General features: G+C 41.0%; 1 protein-coding gene across 2 annotated transcripts in view; it reads right to left on the bottom strand.

Annotated features, from left to right (window-relative positions):
* ZBTB24 (zinc finger and BTB domain containing 24) overlaps positions 1-16,227 on the bottom strand; it is a 325,243-nt gene that overhangs the window by 196,807 nt on the left and 112,209 nt on the right. For both annotated transcript variants that reach the window (XM_044066819.1, XM_044066828.1), the window contains exon 3: positions 8,280-8,447. In XM_044066819.1, coding sequence (XP_043922754.1) covers positions 8,280-8,447 — 168 coding nt within the window. The remainder of the gene's footprint in view (positions 1-8,279; positions 8,448-16,227) is intronic.

Genomic DNA, 16,227 nt, shown 5'->3' with positions numbered 1-16,227 from the left:
GACCTACACAGCAATCTCGGACCCTATCCTAATGGAAATGCTGCACATCTACAAATCAAATAGGACAAGAATAACTTGCTCCAGGGATCTCAATCTAGCCTGTGACATTAACAGAACATGCTGGAAAGACAGATACATCACCCAGAAATTGCTGCTCCATTGGAATAAGCTCCCACTCCATGTGAAACAGAGCTCTTCAATGACCCTATTCAAATGCAATCTTGACAACTGAATGGGTGACCATAAATTCACCCCAGGGTGGCTCCCATGTCCGTCATGGACAGGGCAATCAGTGTTGATCACAGAATCACTCTGATACGAATGACCAAACTAAGGTCCACAAGGGTACTCAGGTTTTTACATGGCTAGGCTTGTAAAGGCCCTAGGGCCATTAGCCTTGTAACCTTCTATGAACCTATGAGCTTACCCTTAATATTCCTTCCAAAAGGGTTTCTCTATAAACTATGATCTGGTTCTCTCCAATAATGATCCATCACATACAACGAATGCTTTCAACCTCAGTCAATTATTTAATACTAGTTTATCAAAAAAAAAAATCTGTAATTAACTGTATGCTGTAACTGTCACCCAGGTTTTGTCTTTGAATATTGTGGTATACAGAATCCTAAGTGTTTTCTTTTCCAGCAGGACCGTCTGCCTGGACGATTACCAATGTTGGGAAGGACGCTGACATTTGTTCACTTTACCACAGTTGATCCAACTGATAATGAGCAGGTAATTTCCAAGACTTGCTGAAGCTAAACCATTAGCACTGCCTGAGTAACTGGACTGTATATTGTACTGTTATTCTCACCGGTGCCTGGTGTCTTCCTTTCCGAGCTTTAGCTCATAGGATCATTAGCTGAAGGATTGTTGGTTAGATGTTAACTGACAGAAGGGCATTTTCATGGACTTGAACCAGGAGACTGAAATATACCATTCATTGCAGTGATCCAGTGGCGGACAGCACCCTGTTGCTGAAAGAATGTCGGACTTCTTGCTCTGTGTTGGGTCTGTTATAAAATATCTGGAGTTCACATGAGATAGGAGTCCACTCGCATGTTTGGGCTGTTTTTCTATTTTATGGCTGAACATCTGAATATTTGGTTTACTTATTCTGTCATAGCAGTTTGCATCAGTGCTTGACGTACCTGCAGATACAGGTTAACAATGTTTCTGTTGTTGTTTTATACAACTTGTAGACTTATGCTTTTAATTACTTTTGTTACTGTTTAGTTGAGAACATGTTCACTGTCAATTTACTTTTAACATGAGCACTGACAAAACCAAACCCATGCCCACTGACACTCAATAAGATTGCATTTTTCTCTTCAAGACTGGCTGCCTACTAAACTATTCAGAGACCTGCTTTAATAACCTGTATACTCATCAACAAACTCAGTTCGGAGACAATCTCACCCTCCGTCACATCTACTCTACTTCAGACCATGCAACCATTAGTTAAGTCATCTTAGCTCTTCATGACTATCCCCTCGCAATCACATCACAGGGGCAAGAAAACAACCCTTTTTCTTTATATATACAAATGGTCTTACAATATGTAAACTGTATTCCTGAAAACATTCCAATCCCTTCCTACATTCTTGCCAAATTCCAGAGTACTGTCAGGACATTTCTTACAGATAAAGTTCAGTATCCTTTCTACGCTGGGTTTTACTAAAATCTCATTACATATGTCTGTCTCAGCTGGTAACCATTTGAAATGTCGGGATCCACTACAGTGAGTCCTGAAACAGAGACTGAATGGGTGAAAAAAACCATAATACGTACACTGAGTCCAAGATGGCCATTTCTCAAAATATTGCCTTTTCTCCACGGTTTGGCAACCTCTGAGATAGTATATACAAGTTCAGGAGTGTGCAGGGGGAAAGAAGTTTAAATAAGAAGAGCAATATATGAGATTTGCTTTTCTCTTGCAGTCTCGATCTTTTCATTTTCTGCATGTTGGCACTTGGCATTTGGAGTGTTTACATTTCAGTAGGGAGCCCCTCAGGCAGCTGTACTATGGTGCTCTTTCTTTCTGTTTTATTAAAATCTCACGGTTTACCAAACTTGTGTTTTAATGTAACTGCTTTTGCGGTTGTTACCTATAATCACTTAATTATGTAGTCTATTCAATGTGCGGGTTTCTAGTGTTTTTTACTGCATACAGTGTGCTTATCAATTTTTGAAGTGATGTAAAGTACAGTTTTGTACCTACTATAAATGTAGATGTTCGAGTGCTATTACAGCTGCAGTAGTCACATATGGGTTTTCAGCCGTCAGGCGGTCCCTCGGTCAGCCGAATTCCAAAGTCTTGGTCCGGCGTCGGTTGTTGTCGCGTACTCTTCTGACGTCAGGAAGGCTAGAGTATATAAGACACAGCCGACGCCATGTTCTTCAGTCTTTCTTGCCCCAGATGTCAGGTGCCCCCCAAAAGGAAGGCAATACATAAATAAATCTAATCCACAAAAGTAAGCAAATAAAACATGGCAGGATAACCCAGTCAGCAGGTATGAAGAGGTATTCAGACCCCATGGTCTTACCAAGTGGGGAAGGAGGGTGGGAAACCTGTACTGCAGCTGTAATAGCACTCGAACATCTACATTTATGGTAGGTACAAAACTGTACTATGTTCATCGTGCATACAGCTGCAGTAGTCACATATGGGTAGAGTCCCAAAGCTATGCATAGGGTGGTAGGTACTATAAGGAACTGGGTTGAGCTAGAATGCCCTGCAAAACTGCAGTGGCAAAGCCTGCTCTTGTTCTGGAATATAAAGGCAGATGGTAGTGTTTTGTGAAGGTATGTACAGAACTCCAAGTGGCTGCCTCCAAGATATCTTTAGTAGGCACTCCTCTGAGGAAGGCTGTAGAGGTGGCTGTGGCCCTGGTGGAGTGAGATCTGATACCAGTAGGGACAGGTTTTCCATGATAGGAGTAACAAAAGCGTATGCAGTGACCAATCCACTTGGAAATGGTCTGTTTGGTAACAGGTTTCCCTGGACCCCCCACAGCATAGGACACAAAGAGTTGATCTGATTTTCTGAAGGACTTGGTTCTGTCCAAGTAATAACGTAGCTGCCTGTGGATGTCTAAAGAGTGAAGCAGCCTTTCCCCTTTGTTTTGAGGGTTAGGGTAAAAGGTAGGAAGGTGTATGGCCTGGTTTAAGGCTACCCTAGATACCACTTTAGGCATAAAGGAAGGGTTGGTACGAAGGGAAACCCTGTCCTGATGGAAGATGAGGAAGGGCTGCACCGCCATGAGGGCCTGTAACTCAGAAACTCTACGAGCTGAAGTGATGGCCAGTAGAAAAGCTGTTTTCCAGGACAAATATTGTAAATCTGTTGAAGCAGCGGGTTCAAAGGGAGGCAATGTCAATTTTTCTAGTATGTAGTTAAGGTCCCAAGCTGGTACTGGTTGTTTCCTTGGAGGTCTTATGTTCTTAGCCCCTCTGAGGAACTGTTGTAGGAGTGGGTGTGAGAATAAAGGAGGATCCGTGTTGAATTCTGCAGAGATTGCTGAGGCATGTATTTTGATTGAGGAAAATGAAAGTCCATTGCTCAATAGTTCAGCTAGGTACTGCAAAACCTGAGGCAGGTTCAATTTTCTAGGGCCCTGCCCTCTTTTTTCATTCCAACAGCAAAACCGCTTCCATTTTGCGGAGTAAGCTTTTCTAGTAGATGGTCTTCTGGCCTCCAAAATGACATCCTGCACCTCCTTGGAGAGTAGAGTCTGATGGGGTGTTAAGGAATTTTCCATGCAGCGAGACTGAGTGTTTTCAGCTGACTGTGAAGGGTTTTGAAATTGTTCTGCGTCAGCAGTAGAGGTGTTAGAGGCAGGGGCCACGGAGGAGTGTGTGTTAGGCTCCTCAGGAGTGGATACCAGTGTTGTCTCGGCCAGTCTGGAGCAATCAGTATCATCCTCGGCTTGTCTGTTCTTGCTTTCAAAAGTACCTTGGGCAGAAGAGGTAGAGGTGGGAATGCATAAACTGACCAAGTTGTCCAACGGAAGGAAAGAGCGTCCACTTTCCAGGCCTTTGGGTGTAAGGTCCTTGAGCAAAACCTTTTTAATTGATGGTTTCTGTGGGAGGCAAAAAGATCTATATCTGGTCTCCCCCACGTTTGAACAATCTCTGTAAACACCTGTGGATGTAGCTTCCATTCGTGTGGATCTGTCATATTTCTGCTCAAGAGTGTCTGCCAGTGTGTTTTCCATCCCTGGCAAGTACTGTGCTTGAAGTTCGATTTGTCTTTCCAGAGCCAGGTTCCAAAGAGTCATGGCTAGTCTGCACAAGGGGTATGAATGAGTTCCTCCTTGTTTGTTTATGTACCACATTACTGTGGTGTTGTCTGTTCTTATGAGCAATTGTCCTGGATGCAGGAAGTCCTTGAACGCTGTGATTGCATTTATTACTGCCAGCATTTCTTTTTGATTGATGTGAAGGTGCTTTTCTTTTGGGGCCATCTGCCCTGAATGCACCTGTCCTTCATGTGCCCCAGGCGTAATCTGAGGCGCCTGTGGTTATGACTTGTGTTGCTTGAGGCTTGCAGAATGGGAGGCCTGTGTTTACTTGGCATGCTTGGGCCCACCATATGAATTCCTTTTGAAGACAGGGAATTATTGGAATAATTGCTTCCAAGCTGTGACTGTGTTGAGACCATAGATTTTTAGGTACCATTGAAGTTTCCTCATGTGCAGCTTTGCATGGGATTAGAAGAATGCAAGATGCCATGAATCCCAGAGCCTACAGGATTTTCCTTGCAGTAAGCCTGGTACTTTTTGCTAGTATTTTGAAGTACTGAGATAATTGCCCTTGTTTTTCTGGCGTAAGGTATGCCATCTGGGTGTTTGTATCCAAGTTGGCACCCAGGAAGGTTATTTTCTGAGAAGGTGTTAGCTTTGATTTCTCCTTGTTGATGGTGTATCCCAGAGAAAGCAGTAACCGTGTCACATATGCCAGATGTTTCAGAAGTATGTGTTTGCTGTCCGCTTGGATCAGGCAGTCGTCCAGATAAGGGTAAATTTGTATCCCTTGAAGTCTGCAGTAGGCAATCACTGATGCCAGGCACTTGGTGAATACTCTGGGCGCAGTAGATAAGCCAAAGGGCAATGCAGAGAATTGATAGTGGTTTGAACCTGCAAGAGATCTGAGGTATCTTCTGCAACTTTGTCTGATTGGGACATGCAGGTATGCCTCCTTGAGGTCCAATGTTACCAGCCAAAACCCCTTGCCCAGCATGGGAAGGAGTTGTTGTAATGTGAGCATCTTGAATTTTGGTACGAGAAGAAATGTGTTTAGGATGGATAAGTCCAGGATGGGTCTCCAGTCGGTTCCTTTTCTTGGCACCAGGAAAAGCCTTGAATAAAAACCTTGTGCTTGTTGGTGCGTAGGTACCTTTTGTATAGCCCTCATGTTTAGGAGCTTTGTAATTTGCAGTTGTGCCTCTACCCTTTGATTTTGTGGTAAATTTGGCATGCCTCTCATTTTTGGAAGAGTGTGAAAATGGAATTTGTAGCCTCTGTTTATAATGACCAGAATCCATTTGTCTGTTGTTACAATATGCCAATTGTTTTCAAATAGTGCTAGTTTCCCTCCCAAAGGTGCTGCCAGTTGAATCTTGCTTGGCATGGAAATGAGGGAGTCATTGAGTCTGTTCCTGTACTGTTGTGCACTGTCATCACCACCTCTTGGTGCCGGAGATTGCCATTGTCTGCCTCTATAGGACCCTTGTGATTGTCCTCTGCCCCTTCCGCGTCTGTATCTGCCTCTTTGGGGCTTGTCAGTGGCTGGAAAGGACCAGTTTTTTGAGGGCCAATTCCTGCTAAATCGTGGTGGCTGGACCTGTAAGAAAGCTTTGACAGTTTGCATAGATTTTGCTTTTTCTTCCATTTTACGTAATATATCCTCAGCATTAGTACCAAAAAGAACATCCTTATGTAAAGGTGCATCAAGAATTTTAGCTTTCACATGATCTGGCAGATTTTGTTCCCTAAGCCATGCATGTCTGCGAATGACTGATCCGGTAGCGGCCGCTCTGCTGGAGGCCTCTAGGGCATCATAACCACATTGCAAAGTGTGTTTACCCACTTGTTCTGCACTATGCATCATATCCTGTAACTCTTTTATATCTGGTTGTTCAGGTTGCGACATTTTGTTTTTTTAATTGTGATAACAGGAATTGTTGATATTTAATCATATGAAACTGGCAGTTTAAGGCCCTCATGGCTAGGGTGGCCGAGGTATAAACTTTCTTACCCCACCTTTCTAGAGCTCTAGATTCCCTTTCAGCAGGAAGTGGATTCTTAGCAGTGGAGGCCTTAATTCCTTTAGGGCCTTGAGAAATAGTTTCAGGGTCTGCATTATGGCCTTTGTAGAGGAATTGATGAGAACTAGGTACTCTGTAATATCTATCAGGCTTAACAGGTGCAGGAGGCAGTGAATCAGGATTAAAGCAAGCCTCCGAGTAGACATCATCCAGTACCTCCAAAACAGGAGGAATAGCCAAAGGTCTATGCTGAGGTAACCACAGAAATTCCCTAAGCCTTTTCTTGGAGTCTGAAAAGTCTTGGCCTTCCCAGTGGAAGTGTTCCCTCAAGGTGTGCAAGGTTTCCCCAAAGAAAAATCCTCAGGGGATACAGAAGGAATAGACTGCTCTGCATCCGAATCCTCAAAAGGGGAATAAGAGTGTTCCTCAGCATCAGAATGCTCTGATAAAATGGATCCCTGGTCAGAAGAGGAGATTCCTCCTCCACTCTGGGTCTCTTGTCCGGAGGGGCCTGGGAGCCTCTGATAAGAGTGATAAGATCCTCAGCCATTTTAAGCATGTGTTTCTTAGGCATGGGTCCAGGTGATGGGCCTTGTGCAGCCGGCCTAGTATGATGCCTGGCTGCTTTGGATTTAGTGAAGGCCTTAATAGAGAAAGAGGATGAAGGCCTAAATACACCATGGGTGGATGTAGATCTGTCCACATTAGTAGGCTCGACATAAGCAGGGGCTTCGGTTGTAGTCTGGGAAAGGGCCGAAGAACCACCGGTCTCGGGTACAGAAGACACCGCCGAGGGAGTGTCGTCGGTAGTCAGGGACTGCAAAGGCGTCTCACTGAGAACCGGACCACCTGGAGCCTGTTTCGGCGTGGTGTCGGTGGAGACCGCGGTCCTCGCCTGGCGGTCCTTTTCCTTGCGTTTTTTGGGTAAAGCGGTAGTCGGAGTATCCGACGACATTTTATAATCAAACGCTTTACCAAAAAAGTGTTGGGCGAACTCCGCCCGACGCTTGATAGTGCGTTTATTGAAGGTAGCGCAAAAGAGACAACCCGAGACGTCGTGGTCTGGGCCCAAACAAGGTATGCAAAGGGAATGGAAATCCTTATGCGGTATTTGCTTCCCACAAGAAATACAATTATTAACTTTTTCTGACATCGGTCTGAGGCAAGAAAAGATTCCCCAACGGGGTACTTAGCTTTAATGAAGACTTCGGTTCGAAATATTTTCGTAATTCAGGAGCTGGCCGACCGGCACTTGCGAACTGCTTCTGCTTCGGGCACCGCGCGGCAAAAAAGACTGAAGAACATGGCGTCGGCTGTGTCTTATATACTCTAGCCTTCCTGACGTCAGAAGAGTACGCGACAACAACCGACGCCGGACCAAGACTTTGGAATTCGGCCGACCGAGGGACCGCCTGACGGCTGAAAACCCATATGTGACTACTGCAGCTGTATGCACGATGAACATCTGTGCAACTGAAAAATTAGCTCCTTCTAGTGCAAGTGCTTTCCAGTTACCTGCTCAAATAAGCAAACAAAAAAGTACACCACTAATAAAGCTGTGCAAATAAAGGTAATCAGTGACCATTTCTAGCTGTGTTTTACAAATGTACTATATGCCAGTCAACAAAACCTATGACAAACTCCTGTACATAATATTCAGTCTTGGTGCTGCTGCTCCAGACCTAAGACATTCCCATATGGTGTTCTGACACAGGGCTGAAAAGGCATCAAAATTCAACTGTTGTCAAAAGGCTGGCACACCCAATGGTATCCTGCAAGAAATGCAGAATAATCTTCACACAGTTCATTATAACTTGTTGTCTAATCTCTTCAGGCTAAACACTGTTTCAGTAAATCCAGTGTCCTCAAAACAGTTTGATACTCAGTGAAGGAATACATTCATATAACCAAAGACACACAAAATTAGCTGCTCAAAAGTAAAAAAAAATGTTTTTTACTTCAGCAGCAACCCCATAAGGCTAATTTGGTGATAATACATGAACCAGCTTACCTGTGTGCAGGCTCAAGTGCTCCATAAGGGAGTGTTTTGTTGCCAGTGCTTTGTTGCAGGTAGTGCAAATGTGCGGACGTACACCAGAATGCATTCTTTCATGAACCTGTAGCGAGTGTTTCTGGGAAAAACCTTTACTGCATTCAGAACACCTGAAAGGGCGTTCACCTTAAGGAAGCAAGAACAATTAAGTGTCAAGAGAGATATGGCAAACTCCTTATTAGGACAGTTGACTTTACAAATTCTAAATATATACAGGATGAGCTTATAATATTAAAGAAACAAACTTTTAGGCATTTGAAATTTGTTTTCTCCTCTGCAAGATTTTAATACTGAATGACTACAGACATTACTAATCCAACATTTCAATGATTTTCTGATCATTTGGGCAGGAAGGTCACAAATACTGCCAGCAAATTCTACTACACTACTGCAACTACCTAAATCAAAAACAAGAGTGAGATTTTGAAAAAGGACCTGCAGCAGCAATTGTATCAAGCCAAACATGAGTTTGTGCAAAACAAATAAAGGAGGAGAGTGGTAAAGAACAAAGCAATATATGGTCCAGGCTATTATGATCATTGAAGACTGCAAATCAGTGTGTGCGTATATTAGACATAATAATAAAAAAGTATGGCTCCCTATTCTAATTCTGAGACTCACTGCTGCAAGCCCTGGAATTACAAAAAAAAAACAAATGCCATGCCAAATAACTGCTTTCCTTTAAAGTTATTTCTTGCACAGAAGCAAGCTCCCTTGCAGTCAAGATGTGTGTGTGAGTATGTGTGTGTGTGGAGGGGGTCCTTACATATACCGACTCTTTGATTGAAAGGACATATTCCTAGAAATAGTCTTGAATTTAATAGTCCACGTCTTCAGTTATTCAGTCTTGATATTTTGGGACTCATACTAATGAGTCTCAGAATATGAAATGATTAATATAATACGTTTTACATATTATACATACATACACACACACACACACACACACACACACACACACACACTCGCAGGCATGTGTGTTGTGTGTGTGCATATATATATATATATATATATATATATATATATATATATATACATACACATACACATACATACATACACACACACACACACACACACACACACACACACACACACACACACACACACACACACACACACAAAAGTGCATACAAACATACATATATACACACGGGTCTAGGACTAATGCTCGATGACACGTTTCCACTAATCGGAAACGGCAGAGGATAGTTTTGCAAGTGCTTTTTCATCGAAAAAAGCACTTTCGTAAAATTGTACTTAAAATTGAGGAAACATCTGTTGCCAAGATCATGGCATAGTGGGGATAAGGGAATATTCCCTTTCCCCACTGTAGTGTGATCTCAGAGTGGGAATATAAAAGTAGGGCGGTGTGAGGGGTGCAGCTGGGCTTGCCCCCCCCCCCCCTGTGTAAACATGATTACTGTTTTTTTTTTTGTTTTGTTTATTTATTTATTTATTGCATTTGTTTACAGGAAAAGTCCACTGGACCTAAGAGGGCCCATTTTCAGTGGTGGCCCAGGAAGAAAAGCTCCAACGAGATACAGAAAAAATATAAACATTAATTAGTACAGAAGAAGAAACAGTGTTACAGGTAGTAAATATAGTAACATATACAGAATATATACATAAAAGCAGGAATCTAGTTTGTTTGATTACAGTAATATATACAGAAAATATACATTAAAGCGGAATTCAATGAATTAAATCAGAGTGATATAAACAGAGATCAGTATTATTGTACCAGTATCAACAAATGAAGATAAAAATAAATATGGAGAAAGTATCATCAGTCACTAGTAACAAAAGACATAAGAGTTTAGTGATCATATATGGAGAGTGAAGAGGTTAGGTTACAGAGCAGGAACATAGACAAGAAGAGTTGAGATGATTTTTCAGTATTTGTTTGAAGACGGTGATGCTGCCTGCATTTCTTATAGAAGGTGGAAGTGAGTTCCATAGTTTGGCGACTGTGAAGGAATAGAGGAGTTGACCAGCAGGTAAGGTGGGCTTACCTACTTTTAGAAGTAGAAGATTTTCAGATCTTAGATGCCTGCTGGAAGGGTATTTCGCAAGTAGAGTTGAGACAGCAGGACAGTCTGTGGGTCTATAGATTATCTTGTGCACAGTAGTTAGTTGGGTGAATGAGAGATGGTGGGGGAGTTCCAGCCACCCTAATTGTTTCAGTGACTTACAGTGGTGGGATGAGAATTTGGCCTTGGTGGCAAATTTTGCTATTCTGTTGTAACACATATCAAGTTTGGATTTTGTAGAATTTCGGATATTAGTGAGGAGGAGGGCACCATAAAGGAGAGAGTGTAATAAAAAGGTAGTTGCGAGGGTTTGTCTAGTAGAGAGGCTAAAAAAGTGTTGGTGCCTGTAGAGCATACCAAGCTTTTGGTGTGTTTTTTGATGTTATTGTTTATGTGTAGGTCAAAATTAATGTTTTCATCTATAATAATACCTAGTAATTTAGTGTGTGGGACAACTTCTATAGTGGTATTGTCTTGGGCTTGTATAGTGAAGAGTTTTTTATCAAATGGAGTGGTTTTCTTAGGAGTAAAAATGACTAGTTTAGTTTTTTTTTTTTTGGATTTAGGGCAAGATGATTGTTAAGCATCCAAGATTCAGTAGATGTGAGGGCATTCTGGGTAATTTGCTGGAGTTCATAGCTGGAATTTGCAGTGCATATTATTGTAGAGGCATCAACATACTGGATTACTGAGCACTGTGGGAGAGTGGTGTGAAATTTGTTAATAAAAATGCTAAATAAGAGAGGACCAAGTATGGAGTCTTGGGGTACCCCTGTGGAAGTATTGAGGAAGGGAGAGTAAGACTGTTGCCATTTGGTGGATAGCTGCCTACTGCAGAGATAGCTGTTGAACCATTGTAGGGTAGGGGGAGAAATGTGGAGGGTGGATAGTTTACAGAGTAGCGTAGTGTTTGAAATTGTATCAAAAGCTTTGGAGAGGTCAAGGAAAAGTGAAGCAATTATTTTACCAGAATCCTGTGCCCGGTTAACTGTACCAAAGAAGGATAGGAGGGCGGTAGTGGTGCTGTGTCCCAGTCTGAAACCATGCTGAGTGGGTGAAAAAAATTTATTTTTATGCAGGTGGTTGAGGAGTTGGACATGGATGCATTTTTCCAGTATTTTAGAGAGGGGTGAGAGAATTGCTATGGCTCGTAAGTTTGTGGTGCCTGTGTTGGTGCCACCTTTGTCTAAGGGGAGGCCTAAAGCAGATGCCCTATGCTGACCGCCTTAAAAAACTCCAGCTATACTCTGTCGCATATCGTCTACTCAGAGGCGATCTCTGCTTAATATACAAGGCCATGTCAAACCCAGAGCTGTTGGACATGCTACACTTAAAGAAATCCCAATCCCTCAGAGCTACACGCTCCAGGGATCTAAACCTTGTCATCACAATAAACAAAACATGCTGGAGGGATAGGTTCCTGACCCAGAGAAAAATAAAGAGCTGGAAACAGCGCACTCAAACCGCACTTTATTGTAGTCCACAACAGAATAAATCCACAAGAGTTAAACACCAAGGTAAACGCTTTAGAGCAAGTAAATGCGTTTTCGTCAGCTGAAAGCTACGACTTCATCAGACAAATACATTTAATTAATTGACCTTTATATAATAAAATTCAAAGAAAAAAAGACCAATGAAAACAATTGCATCCTGTTTAAACCAATAGTGTTATTGACAACCTAAAGAGCTCATTATAATAAAACCTTTCATAAAAAAAGAATGTCATATGAACCTGTTAAAATCTCTTTAAAAATGGTTCTGATTTATAAAAACTTTTATAAAAATTATTCAAAAAAATCCTTAAATAATCAATTTCTTTTGAAACAATATAATTAAATAAGTACATTAAAAACTTTAATTAAATTCATGTAGAGCTGTGTTTTATTTGTAACAAGAAGGGAGTAAAAGGTGAACAACAGTGCCACCTAATGTTCTTTAAGAGTAAGTTACTACTAATGTGTTTCATACTTTGGTTGCTCTCAATTTTAAGGCTGGGACTATAGAGATGCATTCATTTAAACCTGGTTGTTTGTTGGCTTCTAGTAGTATTTGCCAATATAGTTCCCTGTATTCAAGCCATTCTTCCCAGGGGCCTCCTCTTATTTCTTTTTTCACCTGTTCCAGGACAAAGAAGGAAAACTTAGCCTCTTTGCAAGTTTTTGTATGTTTGAACAATGCACTGGTATCTTTTCCTTTTTGTATTTCGTATAGATGTTCATAAATTCTCCTCTTCAATACTCTTTCTGTTTTCCCAACATAATAGGAGATACAATTTGAACACGTTGCAAGGTAGACCACCCCCTGGGATTCATAATTGAATTGGCCTGTGCTATAGATGTTCACATCTCTGGCTTCAAGAAAGATTTCTCTTTTATTGGAAATATAGGGGCACTGTTTACAATGTCCACAATGAAAAGTTCCATGGGTAGTGTTGCTAGATCGTGTCCTATCAAGACGATTGTTGATTTCATTTGTTTGATTATTTTCTAAGACTTTTTAATACTCGTGCATTCTTGTATACAATTTTCGTACTTTCTCTTTGATGTTAGGAATATCCGAGAAGGAAATAAATTTGTCCCACTCTGTTTGAATGATTCTTTTTATCTTGGAATTAAATACATTAAATTCCAAGACAAGAGCTGATTGATATTCAGAATCAGCTGGGGTGTTACTCATATTAATGTTTGTGGGCTATCTGCAATGTCCCCACTTGTTCCGTGGTCCATGTTGTTGATCAGGCAACCCTTGATAGGTTTAAATTTTGTCTGTCTATGTTGATCTACCTCTTTTCTAATATCTTTTATAAACTCCAGTGGGTATCCTCTGGCTAGGAACATAGCCTCCAAGATGTTACATTCAACATGAAAGTCATCGTCACTGCTCGTCATGCGACAGCCTCTTACAAATTGTCCTTTGACAATATTCCTTTTGCAATGAGGCGGGTGTGCACTATTGTAATGTAGGAAGGAATTGCAAAAAGTATTTTTCCTGAATATTTTGGTTTCAAAATCTTTTGATCTATGTTCTTTTTGATCTCAACATCCAAATATTGTAACTTATCAGAAGAACAGGAGTGTGTGAATCTCAAATAGGAGGTGGTACTGTTAATATAGTCCAAGAATTCAGTCAATTTTTCACTGCCTCCTGTCCAAAAAATGACGATGTCATCAAGGAAGCGTCTGTATAAGGACCAATGTTGTTGAAATTCAGAGTTCAGAATATTGTTCAATTCCCAACCTGCTAGAACTATATTTGCATATGTAGGTGCACACGCCCATTGCTACCCCTTTTAGTTGTTGATAAAATTCTCCGTTGAATGTTAGGAAGTTATACTTCAGTATTATGTCCATTAACTCCACTAATGAAACCTTTTCTGAATGTGTGAGAATGTTGTCCATGAAGACCATATCCTCAAAAATACTCATCCCTTCATAGTGTGGTATGCATGTGAAGAGATCTACCACATCTATGGTGACAAAATCAAGTTCTCAGAAAAGAGATTTGGTGTAATATTTCTTAGTAGGTCCCATGAGTCTTTTAATATATGTTTAAAGTTGTTACAAATGTGTTTAATCTTGTTGTCCACAAATTTAGCCATAGGAAGAGTTTTTGAACAATCAGCAGACACGATAGGCCTCAATGGAGGTCACTTACATTTTATGGACCTTAGGAATGCCGAATATGATAGGAATCTTAGGTTTTGGCACTAATAGAAATTTATATGTGTTGTTATTAATTGTTCCTCCATTATCATGTGGTCAAGTGCCATATCTATTTTCTGATAAGCCAATTGCACTTCATCCATAGAAACATTCCTATATTTACTTTCCTCACGAAGAATGTTATTCATTTTTCCTTCGTATATAATGTTTTCCATTATCACCACTCCCCCTCCTTTGTCAGGCTTCATAATTCTTATTGAGGTGTTTTTCTTTAATTCTTCCAAAGTTTCGTGTTCTTCTTCTGTAAGATTATACACCATGTGGTGTTGTTTGAATTCCTTCCTAATTTCATTTTCTAACACCATTTCCAGGTTCTTAATTTGTGGGAGGAGTGGGGGATTGTAGGTACTACGTCTGGTTGGAGCAGAATGTATTTGTGCAATGTTAGATGAAGAGGTTGGTAAAATGGCTTGCAGGTTCACTTTCCTAAGAAACAGCTTCATGTCTAAAATAGTTTTAACTAAATCCCCTCGGGTACTTGGAATAAATTTAAACCCTTTGCTGAGGAGGTCAAAATGCGCCCTATTTAAGACAATGTTACTGAAGTTGTAAACCGAGAAATTGTTGAAAGAGTGTGTGGTACCTGTATGTAAAATCTCAGAGTCAATGTGAGTGTCTAATTCTGAGAGATCAGTAAGAATGTTAGTTGGGGGATAGGGGGGGTGGGGGTGTAGATGATATTTGTCAATACCTCCCTCTCCCCCTTCTTCCTCCCCCTCTCTGAAAATTCTGAGCACCTTGTCCCTTTCTGTACGCATTATGTTGCAAATCTACATTCTCTAATGGAGGAAAGTCAGTATCATAGTCTTCCGTAACCCATTCTGCATTCCTGGATTGAACATTGTAATTGTTGACTCTCCTGTTATCAAACTTGTTTCTGACATTATGTGCATTTCCCTTAAAAGGTGGTGGTGGGTAACTCACCCCATTTTGATAATCATCTAAGTCCCTTTTAAGTTTATTAATTTTTCTTTGTTCTAGCGTTTTACATTTTGTGTCAATATCCACCCTTAAATTGTAGTATTTGTCCCTTTCTTGCTTTATTTCAAAAAACAAGTCCTGTTTGATAAAATTATCAAGGACCAACATTTCTTCCTCTAATTCTATTAATTGTTTGTTATTTTCTTTAATAATACGACCTAAAATTTCAAGACCACATCTGTTGAAAATATCAATGAGGTCCTTATAGTATTCAGTGCCAGTTTTAACATTGTTGGGAAATTTCCATACCCTGAGCCCTTTAGGTACAATGTTGTGCTTAATGCAAGCTGTTAAATAAGAATTCTCTATACATAACATTTTGTATTTATGCATTGTTTTAAAAAGTTTGTCTATTTTTATGCTATAAGAATCACCATCCTGTGGTGAATTGTCGTCTCCTGTAGTGAAATTACATCCACGCTGGTTGTTTAACCAGTCTGTTAGATTGTCTTGGTTTAAAGAAATCGGGACAGTACCTGTGGCATTGTTGCCCGGCGCGTTCAAAGTGGTTCCACCACGCCGATTAGTAACCCCTGCATCTGTGTTGTAGTCCGATGTGGGCAGGGCAATAACATCGGTGTGATGGCAGGATCGAAGGTGCCACCATTCGGTTCAGCCTCTTCGTTTGACGTGGAGCCGGAATCACGGTTGGATCTCTTCCTCTTCTGTTTGGATCCTCCAAACCTTTCGGTCCCTTCCGGCAAGTTAGATACGTCCGTTGATCTCCTGCCAGTTAAAGTGATGCACATCGGGGTAAGCAGTTCAATTAGCTCGGTGAGCTGTCCGATAAGTTTACGGGTCTGTCCCAATTCATCACGGTTAGATGAGTGTGGGCTGTGTTCCATGGCTGGGCACCAAACCAAGAAAAACAACCAAAGGCGCCCAACTTAGAATGAAAAACCAATAAAAATAAAGAGCTGGAAACAGCCCACTCAAACCGCACTTTATTGTAGTCCACAACAGAATAAATCCACAAGAGTTAAACACCAAGGTAAACGCTTTAGAGCAAGTAAATGCGTTTTCGTCAGCTGAAAGCTACGACTTCATCAGACAAATACATTTAATTAATTGACCTTTATATAATAAAATTCAAAGAAAAAAAAGGCCAATGAAAACAATTGCATCCTGTTTAAACCAATAGTGTTATTGACAACCTAAAGAGCTCATTAT

This window comes from Protopterus annectens, chromosome 1.part0 (genome assembly GCF_019279795.1).
Source record: "Protopterus annectens isolate FY-2018-M chromosome 1.part0, PAN1.0, whole genome shotgun sequence".
Taxonomy (NCBI): Eukaryota; Metazoa; Chordata; order Ceratodontiformes; family Protopteridae; genus Protopterus; species Protopterus annectens.
The sequence above is the reverse complement of the archived record's forward strand: the minus strand, read 5'-3'. Positions and strand labels throughout refer to the sequence as shown.